The sequence below is a fragment of the Ustilaginoidea virens genome, chromosome 2 (assembly GCF_000687475.1).
Source record: "Ustilaginoidea virens chromosome 2, complete sequence".
NCBI lineage: Eukaryota > Fungi > Ascomycota > Sordariomycetes > Hypocreales > Clavicipitaceae > Ustilaginoidea > Ustilaginoidea virens.
In genome coordinates, this window is record NC_057317.1 from 2,107,579 (window position 1) to 2,130,051 (window position 22,473).

The 22,473-nt window shown below is 55.0% G+C and overlaps 8 protein-coding genes across 8 annotated transcripts; 4 read left to right on the forward strand and 4 right to left on the reverse strand.

Moving 5' to 3' along the window:
* Positions 1 to 3,555: 3,555 nt before the first annotated feature.
* On the reverse strand, positions 3,556 to 4,902 carry UV8b_02319 (uncharacterized protein; the record flags this gene model as incomplete). The annotated part of the gene is made up of 7 exons (XM_043139817.1): positions 3,556 to 3,658; positions 3,717 to 3,945; positions 3,998 to 4,094; positions 4,417 to 4,511; positions 4,573 to 4,638; positions 4,703 to 4,811; positions 4,891 to 4,902. The coding sequence occupies 7 exons, from the start codon at positions 4,900 to 4,902 to the stop codon at positions 3,556 to 3,558; spliced, it is 711 nt and encodes a 236-aa protein (XP_042995751.1).
* A 447-nt stretch (positions 4,903 to 5,349) lies between these two features.
* UV8b_02320 (uncharacterized protein) lies at positions 5,350 to 5,843 on the forward strand (the record flags this gene model as incomplete). The annotated part of the gene is made up of 2 exons (XM_043139818.1): positions 5,350 to 5,426; positions 5,576 to 5,843. 2 exons carry the CDS (start codon positions 5,350 to 5,352, stop codon positions 5,841 to 5,843), a joined length of 345 nt encoding a protein of 114 aa, XP_042995752.1.
* Positions 5,844 to 6,478: 635 nt separating this feature from the next.
* UV8b_02321 (uncharacterized protein) lies at positions 6,479 to 8,333 on the reverse strand (the record flags this gene model as incomplete). Its single annotated transcript, XM_043139819.1, has 5 exons — positions 6,479 to 7,152; positions 7,210 to 7,369; positions 7,429 to 8,009; positions 8,080 to 8,162; positions 8,269 to 8,333. 5 exons carry the CDS (start codon positions 8,331 to 8,333, stop codon positions 6,479 to 6,481), a joined length of 1,563 nt encoding a protein of 520 aa, XP_042995753.1.
* A 1,043-nt stretch (positions 8,334 to 9,376) lies between these two features.
* UV8b_02322 (uncharacterized protein) lies at positions 9,377 to 10,059 on the forward strand (the record flags this gene model as incomplete). The annotated part of the gene is made up of 2 exons (XM_043139820.1): positions 9,377 to 9,584; positions 9,656 to 10,059. The coding sequence occupies 2 exons, from the start codon at positions 9,377 to 9,379 to the stop codon at positions 10,057 to 10,059; spliced, it is 612 nt and encodes a 203-aa protein (XP_042995754.1).
* A 2,186-nt stretch (positions 10,060 to 12,245) lies between these two features.
* UV8b_02323 (uncharacterized protein) lies at positions 12,246 to 12,479 on the reverse strand (the record flags this gene model as incomplete). Its single annotated transcript, XM_043139821.1, has 1 exon — positions 12,246 to 12,479. One exon carries the CDS (start codon positions 12,477 to 12,479, stop codon positions 12,246 to 12,248), a length of 234 nt encoding a protein of 77 aa, XP_042995755.1.
* A 2,140-nt stretch (positions 12,480 to 14,619) lies between these two features.
* On the forward strand, positions 14,620 to 15,666 carry UV8b_02324 (uncharacterized protein; the record flags this gene model as incomplete). Its single annotated transcript, XM_043139822.1, has 2 exons — positions 14,620 to 14,760; positions 14,830 to 15,666. 2 exons carry the CDS (start codon positions 14,620 to 14,622, stop codon positions 15,664 to 15,666), a joined length of 978 nt encoding a protein of 325 aa, XP_042995756.1.
* A 2,370-nt stretch (positions 15,667 to 18,036) lies between these two features.
* UV8b_02325 (uncharacterized protein) lies at positions 18,037 to 18,606 on the reverse strand (the record flags this gene model as incomplete). Its single annotated transcript, XM_043139823.1, has 2 exons — positions 18,037 to 18,387; positions 18,460 to 18,606. The coding sequence occupies 2 exons, from the start codon at positions 18,604 to 18,606 to the stop codon at positions 18,037 to 18,039; spliced, it is 498 nt and encodes a 165-aa protein (XP_042995757.1).
* Positions 18,607 to 19,631: 1,025 nt separating this feature from the next.
* UV8b_02326 (uncharacterized protein) lies at positions 19,632 to 22,354 on the forward strand (the record flags this gene model as incomplete). Its single annotated transcript, XM_043139824.1, has 4 exons — positions 19,632 to 19,658; positions 19,766 to 20,284; positions 20,379 to 21,946; positions 22,165 to 22,354. The coding sequence occupies 4 exons, from the start codon at positions 19,632 to 19,634 to the stop codon at positions 22,352 to 22,354; spliced, it is 2,304 nt and encodes a 767-aa protein (XP_042995758.1).
* Between the last annotated feature and the right edge of the window lie 119 nt (positions 22,355 to 22,473).

Here is a 22,473-nt window from a genome sequence, read left to right on the forward strand (position 1 = left end):
TCATGTCGAAAACCGCGGTCTCGTATGGGGAGGCCGGCGCTTAATGAAAGGCAAGCCATGCCGCCACATTTGACTTTGAGATCCGTCAACAGACGGGGGCTACCATCGACGCCTGCGGCGATCCAAGAGTTGTCTTCTTCTTCACTGTCTCACCCCCTCTATCTTAACCACGGGGAACGTGATCCGCAACCGGGCCATGGGAGACATGTCCGACAAGACTGACGGGGCGGATCGTCTAAAGCCGAGGCAGATGAGCGAGCACCAGCAAGAGCACCAGCAAGATATGGTGGCATGGCGTAGCGTACCGTTGCGTTGCGTTGCGTGAGAAGCGATGGGCTTTTCGCGCGAGTGCAAAGGCATGGCTGCTTGTACAGTTGCCGGCTCCGTGTCGAAACCTACGATGACCTGGTGGTCAATAGAACTAGCCTGCCAATGCTGTCACCAACAACACTAGGACCATGGGATCCGAGCGCAAAGCCTGCTTGGTTTCGGCCGGGGGTGCCTGCTGGCTTTGGTTCCGCGCCTCCAGACAAGACGTTTCCCCAGCCCCTGGCTTCAACGATGTCTCCTTTCGACGGGTAAGTAGAAAAGATCCGTGGCTCGGCTAGATACATGTGCCGGGTTAGCTCACCGCAGAGATGCCGAACAAAGTCTAGAGTCCAACCTACCGCAAAACCAGACGATTTGAGAGGGGGGAAAAACAAGAGAAGGAAAAGAAAAAGAACAGAAGCTGAAAAATGCAAAAAGGAAAAAGGAAGGAAACGGCAAATGCTGCAGTGTGGAGTTTTTTCTTCTCAAGGCTAGAGGAGATGCACCGGGCCTGATGGAACTACGGACACGAGCACTCGTACTAAACAGAACAGGTCCATGCCCGTGAGTTTCACGCCAAAGGCTAGGTCATCCGTTGCAACCGGGGTTACTATGCATAATGCGAGGCTGAATGAAGCACTTCACTTTTGCAGAACAATGGGCCAGGCAAAACGCCCGGGTCCTCCGCCCGTGGGTGGCTGAACCCCCTCGCCGCGTGGAATAAACGGCCTGAAAACGTCGGAGCACGGCACTCTGTTGCCCCAGTTGGAACCCGTAAAGTATCCATCACGCTCGCGGACGGGCTGCCAAGGCGGTTGACCAACAATGCTGACGTGGCGTGGCGGCGGTGGCGAGACGGCGACAAGTCGGAACGGTCAATGGCCGTCGCGACTTCGCCACGGTGGCGAAAAAAAAAAAAAAAAAGAGCTCCCCCGTCCAGCGACCAGGCTCCGATCTAGAGCGGTCCTCTCATCTCCACCTCACGAACCGGGGGTTCCGTTCTTTGCGGCCCATTGCGGGGCCTGGAAGCGGTGCCAGGGAATTTCGGGCGCCAAGAGCGTGGCCCGGGGTTGTGATGGCAGCCAATGCGAGCAGAGCATCTCGACTTTTGCGGGTGAGCGGCTGCATCGACCGAAGTAAAGCAGAACAGCGGTCCGACTTGTCCAACGGACATGCGCGGCGGCGGCTGCTGCTGCGAATGCTCCGCTCCGTCCGTTGCGTCGCGGCAGGAAAGCATCCGTATCGAGCATCGTTGACAGGACAAAAATCGACCTGCACTTGTCGATGGATACATGCCGGGTCTGCAGTGGTCTATTTGTGCATGACAACGGTCGACAAAAGCCCGGAATCCGGTTTCCTCCCGTTATCGGATCGGACTTGTCTGACGTGAGAGACGCTGGCTTCGGACAGAAAGCCGCCCGGAACCCGCGCCCAGATGACGACGACTAATGGTTGAAGAAGCACGTTCGTACGAAGACTGTGCTGCGATGCAAGCCTTGCTCGCACATCGGCGTTTGTCGTGTGTCGTGCGTGCGTGTCGGCCAGTCGGGCCCGAACCAGTCTGTTGGTGCTGCATCGCATCAGTCATCACCAATCGTCTGTAGTGATGCTGCCTGTAAGCGGTAGGCAAGACGTTGGAATTGATAATTCAGGGACCAGACTTCTGCAGCCACACAAGGCCACACAAGGTCGACTTTGCCACAGGCGCTTGTTTCGGGCAGATCTCATCGTTTCCCCCCTAGCTCGTCCGTGCAACGCAACGACTCGAGTCGACTAGACCAGCCTGCGTCGTACCTTGCAAACCCGGGATTTGCTTCCCCACTGCTTCCGCCGCGGAGCGGATGGGAATCTCGTTTTTCCCGTTTTTTGTTTTCCCAGTCCAGAAAACTCAAATTCGCCACCGACTGCTCCGCTGGTGGCAAAAGAAGGGGAAAAAAAAAAAGTTCAAGCCGCCCGTTACCCCCGCCCTCGTTCCCCTGGCGGCAAGGCGGCTGTCGATCAAGCAGCCGGCTCAGCCTCAGGTACAAACGCACTCTCTCTCGGGCGATCGGCGGCGCTTCTCTCCCGTGCTGGACCTCATTTGCCCTGCGCCCCTGCGCCCCTGCGCCCCCTTTCGCTGGGCCAATTGTTCGATATAGATGCAAAAAAACTTGATGCAAAAACCGAGTGGCCAAACCCGGACCGCTCTCTCTCTCTCTTTCTCTCTGCTTTGTCATGGAAAAAGCGGACCTTTTGCTCTCCGTAAGCGCGGCTTTGCCCGCTTTGGCCTATCACAGGGCCCGTGGAGCTTTTGCTCCGGGACCTCAGTTGCTTGCCCAACTCGAACTTGGATCAGACAGTTGCTCCTCCAGCAGAGGCGGTGCACAAGTTTGCACACGTCGATGTGGCTCTCTTGAATATTTTTTTTTTTCTTCTTTTCCTTTTTCGCCCCTGGTTCGCCATGTTTTCATGTTTTTTTTTTCCCTTGGTCCCCTTCGTGTTTGTACAGCCACCCGTCGGGGCCCTCGGTCCTTGCCATTTCTTCAGGGGTGTTGTCCAATTAATTGACTGACTGCTGAGTGGTCCTACGGATATCCCCAAAGCTCCGGTCAAGGCCCGGACGGTGGTGGCGACCCGTTGTGTTTCTTGCTCTTCCGTGTCATGGCTGTTTGCTGTGCCCGATGCCATCCGCTCCTCTTATCAGCCTCCGCCTTGCTCATAACCGTTTGCGTCCCTCGATATTCTCCCGCATGGGATAAACGCGCTCCGACTTGGCGGAATCTCCTGCAATCATCTTCTCCTTGCTCAATTTTTCGACCTCATGTCTCTCGGACCGTTCATCCTCCATGACATTTCATCGCCTTGTACTTGCTGCCACAGGAGGTGACGAGGCTTTCCAGTCACGATAAATGTGCAAGGAGCATATGGCTGAATGCCCAGTTTGCGGGAAAGCCTATCTCGTCTATGTTGCCTTTTGCCATCTTTTCCACCCGCCGTTGCTGTCATGTCCGAACGGCCTATTCATTCTTCGCGCCAACATGCGTCAAGGCCAGTGTCCAAGCCCTGTTTGCCCAAACAGTCTGCGAGGTGGTTGCCGCGTCATGTAACGCACGCACACTCAATGCATCATCAATTTTTTCCCCAGTGCCGATCAACGGCCAAATAGAGCAACAAGAGAGATAACGACAAGGAGTGAGGAAAGAGAGGAGGAAGAAGAGTAGTGCTGGGCAGTCACTTCAAGCATTGCGTTGAAGCTCTTGGAAAAGCTCAAAGCTTCTCAGTACCTGTGGGCACCTCAACAACCTGATCGATGCCGCTGTACGTTGGGATTTCCAAATCATATTTTGTTGCCATGTTTGGCGTCAAAAACCTGACAAAAGACGTCAGCTGGCGATTCCGGGACCCAGGGTATACACCAGAGTACGTACCGACCACCGATGAAGTGTCGTCCCTTGAAATATTTGACCAGTGGCTTTGGTGCAGTGAGGCTGACAAGGGCTGTAGGCATAAACGAGCTGCCCAGTCCAGATCTCGGGGGACCATGTTCGATATTCCAGGAAGAGGGTGCGTCAACTGAGGTGATGGGGAGCTTGGTTCTCTCAAAGGCACGAATCACGTCTGGGAACGGATCCCTCACCTCTCCCGAGAAACTGAACCCTGAGGGATGATTTAGCTACCGACGCAGCGTAAGCAGGTGACGCACACGAACCGAAAATGGCATCAACGATGTGGTCCGTTGAATCCAGTGCTGCTTGGAGGTCTTGCGCAAAGGGGACTTCCAAATCTTCGAGTTGTTTCGTTAGACGCTAAATACAACGATGGGCGCGTCAGTCATGTTGCCTTGGCTACTACATTGTGTCATCATCACTGATGCGTTGAACCTCGGTTCTTTGCCGTCACCTGCCTGAAAAGACAAGTTTCGACATTTGGTAGTTATAGGATGGGTATGGGGGTTTAGTGAAAAGTACGGATGGGTAAGAAGAAATAAGCCCAAAGCGAGCTCTGTGTGTGCGCGCGTCTTGCGGGGGGTTTTTTTTTTTTTTGTTTCTTTTGCAAAACAGACGGAGAGGCTCCCCTCTCCTGGGGTCGCGACGTCATCTTCCCAACACCCAAGAAAACAATACCTACTCGGTACAAGTCCTTCTGGCTTCGTTTTGGATAGTATACAGTTGGCTGGTATCCGTAGTGGAAGAGATGCCGAGCAGCCACAAGCCCATCTCCGCCTAGATGACTGTCAGCGACAAACTTGGGGAAAAGCGCGAGATTCGGGCGGTAAACACGTGCCGTTATTTCCCGGGCCGCACGCAACAAGAATTCTGCGTCCCCTTTCCAAGGGATGGATCCGATAGACTTAAGACCAGGCTTTAGACCCCAAAACTGCAAACACCCAGGATTCCCCCAGTATGCTGCTCACCGGCTTGGGAGACGGACAGACCAGCCAGCTCCATCAGCTGGTCGATGGAAAACGCGCAAGTGCTCATGAGCTCCTGGTCAAGCGCAGCAGCGGCTTTTGCTCCCAGCGTCTATCGAGGGCCGGTGCGTTGGTCAGCCTGCGAAGCTCGTCGTCCCGCGGTCCCGGAAGTGGGTGCAGGTTCTGCTGACCTTGAGTGCCATGGCGGCCGAGTCTTTTCACTTGTCCGTTTTTCTTTAAAAATAAAAAATTAAATTGATTAAATCAGGCAGATGTAAGGATTCGCATCAACTCAGTCAGTCGTTGTTTGCTGGGCAAACCTGCCAATGCTGAAAACGTTGAAAAGGTTTCGTTGCGTGACAGACTGACAGAGACGCGTCGTGGCAAAGGTTCTGTCCTCCGTTGCGTCGTGCCAACTGACATCATCATCATTTTCTTCCCGATTGGCTCTGCCAGCTGGACAGACAGCGAGTCGGCGCTGATTGGTCGGCGCGGCGAAACCCGGCCTCCGACGCCCCCGGAATAGCCACCAAGCTCCCATCGCGGGTTTGCACGCCCTTTTTGGCGGCGACGAAATCCCGTCCGTCTCCCCCCATCGATTGCCAATTGCCAGCAGCGCGCATACAGCCCTTCTACCGGAGGCAGCCGCCATGGTCCTCAAGATCCGTCTCGCGCGCTTCGGCCGCCGCAATGCCCCCTTCTACAACATTGTCATTGCTCACGCCCGGTACGGTACGCCCAACGCTCACCCCGCCCGCCTTACCCCGGTGACGAGAGACGCAACACGACGTCTTTTGGGGGGGGGGAGGGCCGAAACAATCGCTCTTTCTTGCTGACGTGGAGCTGTTGTTGTCCCCGCGGGAAAAACCTTTCTAGCACGGCGCGCAACTCTCGTCCTCTTGAGGTCCTCGGCACGTATGACCCTGTTCCGAAGCCCGATCCCTACGATAACTCGGGCAAGCTGCACAAGGATATCAAGCTGGACTCGCATCGCGCCAAGTACTGGCTGGGTGTTGGTGCGCAGCCTACAGACACGGTGTGGCGCCTGCTCTCAATGAGGGGCATCTTGCCGAAGAAGACGTTTGGGCCGAAACCGACGGAGAAGAATGCGGCTGTCGAGCCGACCAAGGTCAAGATTCGGTAGGAAAGAAACATCGACAGCGACCATGTGAACTGCTGGAGGATGGGCGTGTGATGTAACCCAGCTTCATTGCTGTTTAGTTTACGGGACACACTATACGATTACGGGATATCGGCATTTGAGGCGTTTTTTTTTCCTTTTTCCAACTCGGAAACGAAGATTCGGCATGTTGCAGCTAGAGGAAGCACTGGCTTTCAAATCACGTTTGGCCTCGGGGACGGTTCACAGGGCATGGCAACGATAAATAACAGATGCAGCCCTTTTACCTAACTTTTAAAAGGACAAGAAAAGATTCGATATTTGGTAGCCAAAATGAATGTTGACAGACACACGCGCAAATGCCTCCTTCTCATACCTATAGAGGTCTGAGGTTAGTCTATTGCAATGCTCACGCAGGAGCCAAGCCTTCTACACAAACAGAAATGAGAAAGCGAAAAGAAAGGGAAAGAATGCCATCCTGGGCAACAGTCCCGTGAAAGGAAAGGAAAGGAAAGGAAAGGAAGGCAAGGGCGAAACACAAGAAAAGAAACTCCGCAGTACCCCAGACAGGAATATCTGCATGCTCATGAATCCGACACATTTCAACGATTCCAACGTAACGCTGACTTCTGATAGTCCAAACATTGTGCTGACGTGCCCTAATGTGACGCTGCAAAGAAAATGTTCATGATCAAGCACACCACCATAACAACGACACCATACACTGCCAACGCGAGCGCAAGTCTTCTGACCAAACCATGATCGAGGTGCTCCAAGTCCCATCGCCACTTTCTTCGCCATCGCCAAGGGCTTGCGTTTGTAATGGTCGAGGAGCCACCCAAGGCCCGGATGCTGCTCTCCGCGAGCGGAGCCGATTCCTCCATGTCGGACGTTCCTGAACCCTCCATGTCATCATCTTCTTTCAAAAGTCGCTGATGGTACGGACTATCGGGATCGCTGATCTTATAGTAGAAAAGCCCGGGCAGGATGAAGCTGATGGATGTTGAGCCCGTGCTTCCGACGAATGCCAAGACACGGTCCAAGCTGCTGACTGATAACGCGGTAAAGTACGCCAGTGTCAGAATAAAGGTCGTCAGAAGCGCAAAGCGTGTGTCAGACATTGGCGCCGTAGCGCCATGGTCACCTCGAGGCGCAGCTGCCGCGCCATGCCCAGACGAGTCGGGCCGGCCGATATTCGGCTGGGCTGGGCTAGGTCGCCATCTTAGAACGGCGTCCAGGGACGCTCGGCATGGATGAACTTGAAGCGGGATGGAAAATAAGACGAGAATGACAATAGCAGCCTTGCCAACTGTTGAGGCAACACCAGTGGGGTCTGAAAGGCCATCAGAATGATATGCGGTCGTAGACATGACGGAAAACGGCAACTTACACATCAAGACAATGTTACCCACAATGTCGTTGCCGAACGTGATGTAACCAGTAACGGCAACCAATATGTAAATGCTCGCAGCCGATCCAATGCTGGCTATGACGACGCGAACTATGCTCGAAGGGGTATTATCTTTGATTTCGTTGACAATTGAAAACATCTGGCGACTTCGCATTAGCACCCATCGAGGACGAAACGAGCGGGGTGGTGTTGACGGACATTTTGATGGCAGGTATAAGCAAAGACAACAATCGGCAGAGCGCTCAAAGTCTCTACAGCCCCGGCCCATTTGATAACACGGATATTGTGGGAGTCGGCGTGTGGATCGACCGCGAAATGATAGATGACCAGCACAATCAAGTAGCCTATCGACACCAACGCTACCAGGCTAGTATACTTGAGCGAGTCGAGTCGTCGAAGAAAACTAAGGGGAATGACCAAGAGCATGAAGGCTGTGATCCAGAAATGTCGATCAACCAAGTACGGAATCTGGTCTGCGCGGCCATTGAAACCCAGCATAACACCCGGCATCAAGTCTCCAATGATGATCATGTAAGAAACACCGACTCCAAAGCATTTGATAGCAATAGCAGCATCGAAAATAACCGAAGCTTGCGAGTAGGTGATTTGCGACAGGGCGAAAAAAGAGGCGCTCCCACGTTCGAGGTAGCGGGCGCATTTGGACTGCAAGTAGAGACCGAAAGCAGCCGTCAATCCCGACCATAAAACTAATACCACGCCGAGCATAATGCCCATATGAGATAGGACAGAGGGCATTGCCAGCGTTCCGGCACCGACAACTAAGCAAGGAATCAACCACGGTCAGTTTCCAGGCGAGCGGCCCATTGAGATGTGATGGTTGACACGGACTAGTATTTAGCAGGTTGACGATGCTGCTGACTGTCGAGGCTCGCCCACCGTGGCCACCATCCTTTCCACCGCGGCGTCGAGATCTTTGCGACAGAAGAGAAGAAAGTGCATGGTTAGCCTGCTGCCGTTCGCGGGCAGGGAAATTTCTCACACGGGCCCGTCGATTGACAAGAGTGCGACACGACATACCTTGGCATATCGCTCCGAGAGGTGGCAGAGGAATTCCCATCCGTGATGGTCGAGTAATTGGTCATAGCAGGCCCCTCCTATGACAGCAACCCCAGCGCCAGGGTACTGTGCGAGTTGGCTTGTTGTCAACCGAGGCCGCCGCAGAACGAGGGACGAGACAGACAAAGACAGACAAAAGCCACCTGTCGTCCTCCACCCAGCAGCAGACCCTAAACCGTAGGAGGGACCACCTCGGCAATTGAGCTGCGCCCGCTCGCGCGCTAACCGTCGCTTGGAGCCAGAAAGAAAAAGAAGAAAGAGAAAAAAAAATTGAAACGAGTGGACAGTCCAATAGCAATTTGTGTCGAAGAAAACGGCGCGTTGTATGTGTCGACGGTTGGGCAAGAGTAGGAGGAACCTCGATTGACGTTGGATGTGGTGGAGAGTCGTGACAACGAGCCTAGCCGGATTTAGGTTGGGCCCCTCACAACGGACCCACCCTGAACTTCACTTTCCTGAAACCCCACACCCAGACCTGGTCCTTCCCTCCTGAGCCGTTCTATGCACGTTCTATGTGTCCCTTTGGCTGTGTTAAGGTGCAGCTTTTGTATCGGACCCACTCTTAGCTAAATACCTACAAGGTACCCTCTTGGCAACTGGCCTAGTCACCAAACCTTTATCACTAAAATCCTTATACTAGGGAATTCTGGCATTTTTAATAGAGCTAATAAGAGAAATCTTAAGAGTTAGTAATAACGCCTTTCTATCTGCCCTTATCACTGTTAAGTTGACAGCCTAATATTGTGGGAATAGCCTCACAGCGCTATATGCCTGGCCCTATGGGTGCGATAAGTGCGATGTAGCTCTTTGTAAGTCTGGAAATTGCCGGTACTTATACTACTCTGCTATTTACTAGTCTGCTAATGTACCCTTTAATTTACGGTTTTCTATTGGCTAAAACCCTGGTCCGTTACAAAAGCTGCACCTTAACACAGTCAAAGGGATGTACATACCTACCTATCCTATATGTATCAAGCTTGCTCGTCCATTCGCATCAACAACCAGCAAGGACAGTTTGCTCCTTATTGCGGCGCGGACACCGTCCGAACCAGGGACTTCCGAAGCCAGCATGGACAACTCTCTGGACCAGACGACTCTAGCAACCCTTTCCCTACTCGAGTCCCGATTATTGCGAATCGAATATTTGCTTTACGGCCAAACCGTGTCGCCTCCGCCAGCACAACAGGATGCGGCGCTACGGAGGATGAAAAACCTGGAAAGGAGATTTTCCATGATGGTTTCTCAAATACGTGTTTACGGCGAACTGCTGAAGATCTGTATGCGCACCAGCTGACTTGGTTCTTGCGGGACACTCTGTCGCAACCCGCCCGCTGACATTCCGTACCAGACAGATCCCATCCGGACTTGTTCCACGCACCGAAGGCTTCCGAACCACCATCCCAGCTGTCAATGTCAGCTATCCGGTCCATTGTTCTAGCTTCAGCTTCAGCCTTTCCCTCGACACTATCGTCCCTGACCAACATCAAAGATAGTCCGATTCCAGACCTATCCGAGAGCGCTGCTCTGATAAGCTCAGCGGAACGAATGAAGTCCATGGAAGCAACTCAAATAGCTCAACTTGCCGAAATCAGTGACTTGCGACGAAGAAGCGAGGCGGCCATGCTTTCGTGGTACGAGAAGGTGGTATTGACGGGCTCGCAGGGTCTAGCTGATGTTGAGAGCCGTGTCCAAGGGCTGGAAAGACTGGTAAGAAGAAAGGAGCTGGCGGTGGAGGAGGGCAAACAGTTGTAGATGCAAAAGCGCAAGGTGGAGCTTACCCCTCAGCTCTTTGACGGAGCAAAGCGCATTGCATGCTAGATATGTGCGGTCATGCATATAACGAGCTAAAATGCCAAGCCACGGATAGCAGGTAAAGCCGTTGACTTTGGTGGGTGCGGCGTTTGACATCATCTACCAAGACAACCCGCACCCCCGCATGAAGCAACTCGAGAGAATAAGGAGACTACTTGCATAGGTTTGACAAACATGTTACGGCCAATGGGACAAGATCGGTCTCTCATGCGACAGTTGATCCCACATTGAGAACAGCTACTGTGAACGCTTCGAATTCCCCATGTTCCTGATCGTTGCAACAGAACTACTGTTGGACTGGTGGTTGATCAAAGCAGGTCAATCAGTTGATCACTCAGGTGAGGTGACCGAGTCACGAAAGCATGCCTTAGGCAATTGCCCTTGGCATGAGAGCTAACCAGACATGATTATGGTCTGGAAGGACTTGTATTTTGCAGGTGGCATACATTTTCACATTCGAAGCAGCACTCGCCTGAGTCTGGGCTTCACATCAACGTCCTCCCCCAAAGTTCAGCAAAGTGCGCGCGCGAACTTTCCGAAACATCAACGTTGACCCGCGCAAAGCTCTCGAAAACGCGATTCAGGCGACAACTGGAAGTCATGGGTATCGGCGAAGGGAAAGCTTGTGACGGCGGTTGATGCGTGGCGCTGGTACGTCCAAGACGGGGGGACGTGTCGCGTTTGATTTGAGCATGGCATAGTTCTTTCCGACACTCGGCAGCAGAGCGTGTTTCGACGAACAGCAAGCAACAGCAAAGAAACTGGCTTGCCTCTTCACCTTCTGTCCCGAATACGTGGCGTCCTCTTCAGCCGTCGCTTGATCTTCAAGCTCAACGATCACGACACAGTCCATGCCTTATCGTCCATATAACGTACCTATAGGCATCGTAAATTTCACCATGACACGTAGTAACAGGGCCGGTGGTAACAACACTGGGTATCTGGTCGGGACAAAACCGGCATGCGCAGCTTCGCAGCTTACAACCGCCGGACCGTATCCCACACGAGGCTGGAAAAGATCCATTTCTCGCCAACCTCGCGAGGCGAACACCTAGGACTAGCCGGGCCAGAATATGCAGCAGAGGGGTTTGATCCGCCACTACTGTTCTTGCCCGAAGCCGGGTTGTCTACTCCGCAGGATGCCTGTTTGCGTATGTCTTGCTTCGGTCATTGTAGCATCGTTTCATTCTGCGCCAGTACCTAGAAGCTAGTATTCACGAAGATTTACGGAGTAGTGTGGTCCTTTTGATTGAGGTTTTTTTTTTTTTTTTTTTTTTTTTTTTTTTTTTTTTTTTTTTGAGGTCAGACAGGTTCAAGTTTACGGAACAATCTGGTATACAGCCCGTCTTTCCGTCGAATGGGTTTATTATTACCTTGTCTCATCCACCCCCGTCTTTTAGATACGAGCTTTCTTGAGCGGGAGCAACACTGCTAGGGCTACCGTGCAATCCCAGAAGAAGGTACTGTGTATAACGGGAAAAAGGCCCAGCCTCAACCACCAACATGTCGGGCTGGTTTGGGACAAGGTAACGGCAACTCACGATTCTCCGGTTCAGCGCCATGGCAAGCGTGGGCGTGGAGGCTTGTTGGCTGCAGATGTGGCTTGCGCCCATTCACGATTCATCCAACGCATGAGCCATCGCTCCACCAGCAGCCGCAGAGGTTTCGGCTGAGGATCGTGGCTTTTGGACGCCTCCGAGCGGCGTTGCAGGCGTTGCAGTCATGGGGGCGTCGATTGGCGAAACCAGGCAGAGACAGACTCGAGCCTTGGAGGCAGCCATCTTGACCTTTGTGAAACAACGAGTGAGATATCCCAGGAACAGCATGATGATGCAGGGGGTACAATGACGCGACGCGACACGACGCGGACGCGTACGCAGGTCAAGCAAAGGCCAGATCGCAAGCTGCAGGCAGGGTGGCAACCGCTCGCCCCCACCGGCCGGGGGCCCACCGCCCAGGCAGCGAGCGATTCGTATCAAGATGGGGACAAAACAGGTCGAACTGCCTCCCGAGCTATTTGACAGGTAGGTTAGGTTAGGTACCTACCTCCTGGACCCCGTGCGGAATAGTGATGTCGGCTACGGGTCGCTTTCGAGCAAAGACGCCCGCCCGCCAGCGTCGCCAAGTCAGTCGCCAGCAGCAGCAGCAGCAGCAGCACCACCACCACCACCACCACCTGGCACTGACCAGTCGACAAGGGCGCCGGCTGCCCCATAATCCCCAGGGCCATTTATTGGATCGGGCCCATCTGCTAGGGCCAATGCGCCGCGGACAAAGGTTGTGAAGGGTGCCATCGGGGTGGCGGCAAAAGCTAACGGAAGTGACGGAAGTGACGGAAGTTGGACACGGAGACAGGGCATGGAAGGGCATGGACATGTACGGAGTAAAGAAAGAAAGACATCAAAATACCTTTGAGGAATCCGAAATCAGGCCAGAAAGGGCGGGCCTCGTGGCAGGTTGCAAAGTCGCCCTTGACAGGGCCCAGGTGGCTGGCGGCTGGCGGCTGGCGGCTTTTAACTGGTCGCCCCAGTGGCCTGCCCTGCCCCGGCCAGACCCTTGATGGCTGGCTGGCTGGCTGCCTGTTTTTTTTTTTTCCCCCCCAGTGGACCCATCCATCGCCAATGGCCAAAGCAAGTACCGGAGCAAGAGCCCTGGTACATAGGTAGGTACCTAGGTAGGAGCCCTGGTAGGTAGGTACCTCTACCGAGAATGCATCTTTGCTTTGGACGTCAACTCTGTATCGGCCATCGACTCCCTTAGGGAAAAGGTACTGACTGGAGCTACTTGGTAACTACGGGAGGTTCCTCTGGGTACTCCGTACCATGAATCTAGCTCGGAAATCAGCCCTTCCTTCGGGCCTGCCGACCGCCTCATTCCTCTCCGCATCTCCTTTGTTGAGCAATGAGCATCTTAGGGATCGAGTTTGCTAGGAGTCTGGTACGGTTGTCGGTGGATGGCCCTTGATTGCTCGAGCCTTGCTCGTTCCATCCGAGCGTCTTGTTCCAGATTTGCACTCCATTTTCTCCCCGTCATTTTATAGCGACCCCTGCTGTACCCTGCTATCCCCATCCGTTCTCCACCTCGTTACTCTCCTCAACTTTCTTTCTTCTTCAGGCACAACCACACCACCTGGCAAGGAGAATAAACATCATGGTATTTTAAATAAACACCAACCGTACTCCGTAGTTTTCCCCTCCCTATCCCGCATATCACCACGCTGTGCGACTGCAAAGACTTGACTCGACATCCCGTGGCAAGGGCTAACATCAGCCACCAGCCACCAGCCGCCTGACCAGCCCCGTTGGAATCACTGGCGCCCGTTGATTGCCTGGCGTCTGCCCCGACTTGCCCCACAGCTCATTTACGGGGTGCTCCGTACATGAAGAAGAAGAAGAAAAAGTAGAAAAAAAAAAAAAAAAAGACCGAAAAAAACTAAAAGAAGCATAAAAATAAGAGATAGAGAAGGAGAGAGAGAGGGGGAAGCTAAAAGTAAACGAGCGAAACAAACACGACTCCAGGTCTCTTTGTTGCAGACCCCTTTTGTTGGGCGTGCAAGTAAACAGCTGGCACGTCCACCAAGTCTGCACCCAACTTTTCTCGTACCGGACTGGAACAAACCCGTCCCAGCCACATAAGGTAGGTACCTCCTAAGGTACCTAAGGTACCTAAGGTACCTAAGGTACCTAAGGTACCTGCGTACACGCTGTGCCGGTGTCACAAAGACGAGTCCGGTGTGGTCACTGGTGCTGTGCTTGCAGCGAGCGTACGCACCGAGCTAACCAGCTGCCCTTTGACCAACCCGCTAGCCAGCGCGCGCTTGGCACGTTGCAAGCACGTTGGAACGTTGGAACTGGTCTGGTCTGGTCTGGTCTGGTCTGGTAGAGGCTACGGAGCAGGCAGACTAGAGCCACCCCGGTGGGCCCTCCGCACTTCAATTCGCTCTGGGACGGCCAGCTGCCAGCTGCCAGCCGCCAACTGCCAACTCCTACCCAAGTGAGGCCCCAGCCTCTGTCTGTCCCATTTTCCCTCTCCTTACTACTCCACCAGCTGGTGCGCGATCGACCAGACTTTTCCTTGGCTTCGACGTTTCTCGCGCCTCTTTTCAATTGCTCATCACCATCTTCCAACCAAAACTTGGAGCCGCTGCTGCTCTGCCATTCATTTTTTCAATCCCGGTGGGACTCTTCTTCTTCTTCTTCTTCTTGCTTTCAACTCTTCATTCTCCTGTTTCGGTTGCGGCTGTGCCGGCTCCGCCTAGCTTTTAAGCGACAACTTACTTTCCTTTACCGCGATTTCCCCCTACATCACCATTCTTCTCGCTCCCGAAGAAAACAAGAAAGGAAAGGAAAAAAGAAGAAGGAGCAAAAGTCGGGCTAACGACGAGCATCTTTTGCCCGGTATTGCTTGTGCTGACTCATCAACGACTGCCGCCCTTGAATCATCCGAGGCTCGACGAGTCCGTGTTCCGATCGATCAGTCGACTTTGCTTCGCTATTCCTTATGCCAGGTTACGATTCGCAGTACTCTCCGTCACTGCTGAAAATGGAACGCTCACGAGCGTATGGCGGCGGCCGAAAACGAATCTCATTGAGCAACATCCTTGGCGACCCCTTTGCTCTGGCAACTATATCGATTTCTCTCGTACGTCATCCGCCCCGGTTTCAGTACCTCGTACCTGTCGACACGGCTAACAAAAGGCAATATTTGTAGCTCGCGTGGTTCATCACCTTCATTTCGTGCATCATCGCCCAGATCCAGACCAACAGCACGCCTCTGGACTTGAACCCCGACGGCAAATTTCCGCCCTTTGCCTGGTGGGCTGTTGTCTATAGTTTGTTCCTGGTCCTTGGCGTCTTCGTCGTTGTCGCCAGCGACTCCATCCAGACGTACCATGTTGCCGTCACGGGTTATCTAGCCAGCGGTCTGGTCCTGGTCACGTCCGGAGTCAACGCCCTCGTGTACTCCAAGAACGGAGCCAGAGAAGCCGCAGCGGCTGGCTTCATTCTCTTATCCATGGTGGTCGTTGTGTGGATCTTCTACTTTGGCTCGACCCCGTCCTCCACCCCTCGAGCATTTCTCGACTCTTTTGCGCTGGCCAAGGAATCAAGCATCGTTCACAGCCAAGCCATGAACGGCTACGGCGGTACCGCTCGTCCCGAGACGTCTAATTCGGTCCAACCACCGCAAATGTACACGTCGGCCCAGCTCAATGGCTTTGAAAACCCGTCTCCCGTCGGTGGCGCCTCCCAACCGTCCCCAGCAGCAAGCATGCCCGTGTATGGTGCCAGCACGGTGCAGACAGCCAGCACAAAACCTCCCGGCAACGTCAACGGCAACGACGAAGAGGTCCTCCCACCATCCGAATACCCTTACCAGGCCAAGGCAATCTACAGTTACGAGGCGAACCCCGCCGACGCAAACGAGATTTCCTTTAACAAGCACGAAATCCTCGACGTGTCTGATGTCAGCGGTCGATGGTGGCAGGCACGGAGACGTGGCACGGGCGAGACTGGCATTGCGCCAAGCAACTACCTCATTCTCTTATGAGCAAATGACAGGCTCCAAAGCTCAGCCGGCGAGCCGGCGAGCAGAAAACAGTGAGAACCCTTCAGACTTGCAAGAGTTGGAAGTTGGAAAAGCTACTGCCCGACACGGACCATTTCATTACAATCAGTATCGATATAGGTCTTGTCTTCCCGGCTGTCTGTTTTGCCGAGGCTACAAACAGAAATTTCCCGCGCTTTTTGTGTGAATTCGTCACCATCTTTCTATATAATGCCGCAGCGTCATGACTTGAGATCCATTTCAACATTCCTATCTGGTCTTTTCTATGTCACGTCCTGGCCATGGTCTTTGTTGCGTTCTTTTATCTCTCTCTCTCTCTTTTTTTTTTTTTTTTTTAATTTCTTGGTGTTGCGAAAAAAAATCGCTGGGTTACTGGGACATGTATTGGATGGAGTACATTTGGATGATGTTCCTCTCTCACTGGGCATTTGGCAAAGTCATGTTTCTTTTGTGCTCCCTTTTTTTCTTTGCTCTCTTTTTTTTCCCTCTCTCTTTGGGTGATTTCTTTTTTCCATGCTGCGCTGCAAGTGCTGTCCTTTTATTGTCATGCTGCCTGCTAGTCATCCGCATTTTGCTCTGCCCAAAACTGTTTGTGATTGGTGGCGTCGTTTTCCTCGCATCCCTGGACAGTCTTGCCGAGTCTGTTCTGTTTCCGAATCGTTGCTTCCATCGCATATACGCCCTGGTGCTCCGGTGCCAAGAGGGGTATGCCTCGGCTGGGCGCTCAGGGCGCTCAGGTCACATCCAGACAAGCAGACAGACGAGGTCTCTGGCGAATGCACAATGTATATTGGGGACAAGGTTGTATTATATGGCAAGGAGACGGGAAGTTGGCGTGCATGACTGCAATTTCGAGCCGTGGCTAGCTGGAAGCCTGTTTGTATGTGTGCTCAGGCGGCGAGAAGGATATCCAGAGCTTTTTGGCAAGACTAAACAGGGAAAATGGCTGACAAGTGTGCCTCAAAGTGACGAGAGGTGTTTGACCGTGACTTTCTAGCAGCCCTCACTGATACTGCCCATGGCACTGCCGAGCAGTCGCAGTCGCAGTCGCAGTCGCAGTCGCAGTGTGTTCCGCCCGTGATGCTCAGAGGCTTGCTCCAGCATCGCTTGAGCTCAGACAGACAGACAGCTTCTCAACTGGACCAGCCATTCCGAAACGAATTTCTCCCCCATCGCGACACGTCGGCCCCAGACCCAAAGAAACACGGAGCTGCTGTGCCAATGACTGGGCTCGGCCTCGGCATCAACTACCCACTCGCTTCGTCATCAGGCTGCAAAAGAGGCCCCGTCCAGCATTCCCCCTTGATTCTGCCAAGGGATCGTGTAGAACCGCAGTCGAGCATCTGCCGGCGCGACGATTGTCTTTTCCCCAGCATCCAGCAGCGCCGAGCCCCCCAATCCCCGGTCATGTCCGCCTCGTCCGACCAGCCGAGGCCGGTGTATTTGCATCGGGGGCGCAATTCGCCACGCTGGGGGATGAGGCATTTAGGCTGCGCGCGAGGCAAGGATGGGGGCTTGACGATTGGGACATTTGAAACGCAGCATTACGAGCTGCTCTGGCGAGGCATTTCATACGCATACAGCCCCGGAGGGCTGGATGGAGAGCCATGGGCAGGCTTCGGGTTGGGGGTGGCGGTCGCAAGTGGCTACTGGTTTGGAAGCCGCATGACGGTACGTTGCCGTCTTGACGCGTGAACGGGGCTTGGCATGGATTGACGCACTGATCCTGGGAGGGGGGTTGTGGATGGGATAGTGGTATTCGGAGCAGGAAAACGGCTAGGGGTTGTGTCTGGGTGTTTGATGCAGTTTGTGATGAAGGTAGCTACATACGTACATGCATACATGGTTGCCGAGGATAACCGATGGCAACACAGATGGTTCAACCCGCTCGTCATGACCAACGTGGCAATCAAGGTGCAACTTGATCTGGCGAGGCGAGGCGAGGGGAGGCGAGCACTGGGCGGGACGGTGTCCGCCTAAATTCCTTCCGGACGGGACGAGCCTGGTCGGACTGATGCCATGCGCGCTGGTGGCCGGACCAAAGCCACGTTGCCAATCGTTCCGAGTGACGGGTGCCTCCGGCGACAGCGAGCGCCGCACCGGCCTCGGGATAGCCAAGCCATGGTGAACCGTGCCTCGCCGTTGCAGCCGCAGAAACAACTCCAACAGTTCCCCCCCTCCCCCTCCCCCCGCGGGGTTTCTCCGCTCGATATTTAAAAAAAAAAAAAAAAAAAAAAAAAAAAAGAAAACCGCAAAATCAGCTGCGTGCCCCGGGCCGTGGCAGTTCCTCGCTTGATTCTCCCCGCGCGCCCCGTCGGTCTTTCCCTTTTTTTTTTTTTTTTTTTTTTTTTTTCACCCGTCCAGTCGTCTTCTCAGCTCGCGTTCTTTCTGCAGCACCTCCAGCTCCAGGCGTTCTACTCCGTAGCGAAGAGCCTCCTTGCGCTGGCGGACGATGCGGGCTCTCAGCTTGTCCTCCCCGACCAGCTTGCGGGCCGTCGGCGCGGCCGACCGGTCCGCCTCGCCGGGGCGCGAGAGCCGGCCCTGCTGAAGCTCAGCCCGGGCCTTGAGAGTCTCTATGCGTCGGTCTTGCTTGCCGACCTGGGCCTCGGCCCGGGACAGCAGGAGCGCAATGTAAGGGCCGATCTCGTCGCGGAGCGAGGCCTCCGCGGCGGCTAGGGTGGTCTGCGGGATGAGTTCGTAGTGCTGTTTGAGAAGGGTCTCGTCAGGCGCGCTGCTGCAGCGGCATTAGGGGAGGGGGGGGGGGGGCGTTCGTACTCGGACGGTCTTGAGAACCTTGATGAGGCGAGGGTAGTCGCATACCCCGCTGTCGAGGATTCGGACCGAGGACTCGAGGAAGTTTAGGGAGCTGCGCAGCGAGGACACAATCTCGGCGTAGGGCGAGGGCCCAGTTGTCGTGGCCATGGGGGGGGAGGGGGGCGGGAGGTCGGTGCGATCGATGCTCCTTGTTTAATGTTTCTCGCTGGCGCCGTGACAGGAGCCATGGAATGAAGGGAAACGGAGGCGGAGGATGTCGCGAGAAACGTTGTGGTCGGTCGGGTTGGTCGGTCATTGGTCACTGTGGGCTGACCGGGTCGCCGGGCCGTCGGGGGCGGGGGTGGCAGCTGGAGGGTCGGAATGTCCTACCGTGTGCACTGTGCTGTGCACTGGGGAGTCTGCGGCCCAACGGGCTGCTAGGGGGTGTGGCTGTGGTGGCAGCAGCAGATGCTTGCTGCCTAAGCATCAATCCTCCGCTGGATTTAGGCGTCTCCACAGCGGCCGCCCCTTGTCAACTCCAACTCCGGCAAAGAAAGCAAAGAAGGGGAGGCGGGAGGGGCGGCACGTGCGCCTTCAGCTCTTCCTGCTCAACCTCCAACTAAGCAATTTATTCATTCGCAGATCGCAGGCAAAAGCGGAGCCAAAATGTCATGGGCAAAGCTGACATCGTGTATTCCGTAGGAGGGCTCTGCTCGTGCGGCTGCAAGGCGTGTGTACACGGTACAGCCACCTGTTGGCTCCCTGCCCGGCGTGTTCTGCACCAGGCACCAGGCACCAGGTACCAGGTACCGGAAAACTGTGAGGCTGCGCATCGCTCTTGGCTCACCCATCCGGCCTCCTTAGCTCCCCATCCCCAACCTTTACCTGAAGCTGCCACGCCGTCACCCAGTCTCCTTCAACTCCCAACCTTCTTCTAGATCGCCGCGCACACCAGTCAACCATTCCTCCAGGCTGGTGCTCTCTCCGAGCCCGCAAAGTCGCAATCGATCCGATCCGATCCGATTCGCCCGCCGTCCAAGCTGCCGCTTCGCGAAAATCCATCCTGAATGCATTAAAAGCCTTGGCAAACTAGCAGCTGGTGCGCCCGTATTCGGCCTCCTCGCAAGCTCCCACCAGACAGAGACGGAAAGGCCCTGCCAAGACGGGGCGGGCGCCTGGCCGCCGAGGCCGCCATGTCGTTCCTGTGTGGTTTGACGCCGGTAAGCCACGAGAAAGAAGCCTTTTGGCCTGCGCGCAGGCTGCTGCACGCCTTCCTCACCCGACACCCGTCGTGAACTTTGGGCTGACCGTCGCCGGAATGCGCAAGCGTCGCCGGTTTCTGAGCCGCACGCCGAACCATGCCGAGACCCCCCGACGCGCTCGAACAATGTCCATTTTCGGAGGCCCCCACGGGGGTGCTCGCCGGACCTTGCTGACCATGGTTGGGGTCACGACGCTGCTCCATCCTCCCCGGGACGCACCTCCCACGACCTCGCCGGAGCCGGCCGAGAGAGAGCTCGATATCGACAAGCACATGCACGACCTTGTGCATCAGGTATACGAGGACCTGAAGCAAGGACATGCGCAGCTTTCGAGAGAACAGCTGCACAGGTTTCTGAAGCAGGTTCAAGCTGAAGCCGTCGTTGAGCCGCTCGACCAAGAGCACTACGCTTCGTGGGAGTTTGTCCGTATATGGTTGAAGGGCTATGGTGCAGACGCAGTGGCTCGACCTGCCGCCAAGGACCTGTCCAAGCCCCTCACCAATTACTTTATAAACAGCAGCCACAATACATATCTGGACGGCAATCAGCTGGCATCTCATAGCACGCCCGAAGCGTACAGAAATGTGAGTACAGCCCCCCCCCCCCGGGGCGCCGTGAACCGCGTTTGTAATGGGGCCTGTGAATTTACGTCGACTCACACATGCGCACGCCTCAAAGGTTCTCTTGAGGGGTTGTCGCTGCATCGAAATTGACGTCTGGAACGGGGAACCGGCTCCGAGTCGAGATCGGTCAAAATCACCACACGGAGCACAACTCAGCGCGGCACCCTCGAGAACGTCACAAGCCAACCAAGCCGAAGTGGCTGTTGCCGCTCTGGACAAATCCTCGCCGGAATCGGCGAGCGTCAGCGCTCACAGTCGGACCACGGTGGACGAGCCCTCGCCGAGAACGAGCGTCCTTCACCTACCAGACACAAAACAGCAGCCAACCGGCGACCGGCTGGATGCGCCTCGACTTAAATCTGGAGCACCGCTGCCGCCTCGACAACCTCGACATCAAAGCCCACCGCGAGGCGAACCCATTGTAACCCACGGCCACACCCTTACGGTTCCTTGCGGCTTCCGCGAGGTCTGCGAAGCCATCAAGGATTCTGCCTTTCAAAACAACGAGCTGCCCATCATTATCAGCCTGGAAGTACACGCCGACTGGGAACAGCAAGAGATTATGGTCCAAATCATGAGGGAAGTGTGGCAAGATCTGCTTGTGACGGAGCCCCACGAAGATTTTGACCCTAGATTTCGGCTGCCCAAGCTCCAGGACCTACAGCGTAGGATTCTGGTCAAGGTGAAGAAAGCCCCGGCTAGGATGGAACCCCTCGGGCAGATCGTCACCCACAGCTCAACAGAAGGCGCAACCCAGGGCGCCAGCCAGGGCACCTTGCAAACCGCGTCGCAAAGCGGCCCGAGCCTGCTACCGACAGTCACAGACGGCGACGATTCTCCGCCGGTTGAAAGCGAGGCCCAGCCGCAGGCGCTTGCAAAGGCGACTTCTGCCCCTCCCGCGCCAGCCGCGTCTCAAGAGAAGCTCAACGTCGGCCGCATATGTCAGAGCTTGGGCGATCTAGCAGTGTACACACGAAGCGAGCACTTCAAGGCGTTTGAGACAAAGGCGGCCAAGACGCCGGCGCACATCTTCTCCATCAGTGAAAAGCGCATTCTCGAGCTGTACCAGAAGAATCAGCGGGACTTGTTCCTCCACAACAAGAACTACTTCATGAGAGCGTACCCCGACAAGCTGCGATTCAACAGCTCCAACCTCGACCCCAGTCTCTTCTGGAGACGCGGAGTGCAGATGGCGGCCATGAACTGGCAGAAGATGGACGCGGGAATGATGATCAACGAGGGCATGTTTGCCGACGAGAAAGGGTGGGTTCTCAAACCCCTCGGCTACCAGAGCTCCGACAAGCGTGCCGAATCGCACAATGCAGCATCCCCTGAATGGACGTTGGATCTGAACATTACAATGCTTGCTGGGCAAAACATTCCGACGCAAAGCGACGATTACGACCAGCACCAGCGCGGCGGGAGCACCATCCGGCCCTACGTCAAGGTCGAGCTTCACGTCGAGCGATCTGAAAACGCCACGGGCAAGGAAGCTGACGAAAACACGTACAAGAAGAGGACAGATGCCGGAAAATCCAGAAATCCCAGATTCGGGGAATCGTCAAAGAGACATCTCAGCTTCGCAGGTATACCCAAGGTTGTGCCCGAGCTCAGCTTCGTTCGGTGAGTCACCCCATTCCCTCGATGCACGGCCACAGCCTCAAACACGCGGAAGACCCGACCCAGGCGTGCAACCACACCGACGCGTGAGGCTTATCCTCCGCCTTTGTCCGGACAATTTTTTTCCCTCCGTGTCTTTCTTTTTTGTTTACCGCATTGTCAAATGCACCATCACTAACCAGTGCTACGTCGAGGGGGGGGGGGGGGGGCCGGTTCAACAGATTTCGTATCGGCGATGACTCTCGTATGAGCACTTCCATGCTGGCGTGGGCTTGCGTCCGACTCGATCGTCTCCGTCCAGGCTATCGTTTCGTCCGGCTCATGGATATGAACGGCAGCGCCATTCCCCGCGGGGTGTTATTTGTCAAGATTGAAAAGAGGCTGTATGGCAGGGATACGATATCCGAATGAGCCTGCCACGCTGTGAACAGTTTGCTACGAACCGCCCCCCTCTCCCCCCCCCAAAACAAAAGAAAAGAAAAACACTCTTTGTGTTTTGTTGTCCAGTCGGTTGTCGGGTTTTTCCAACT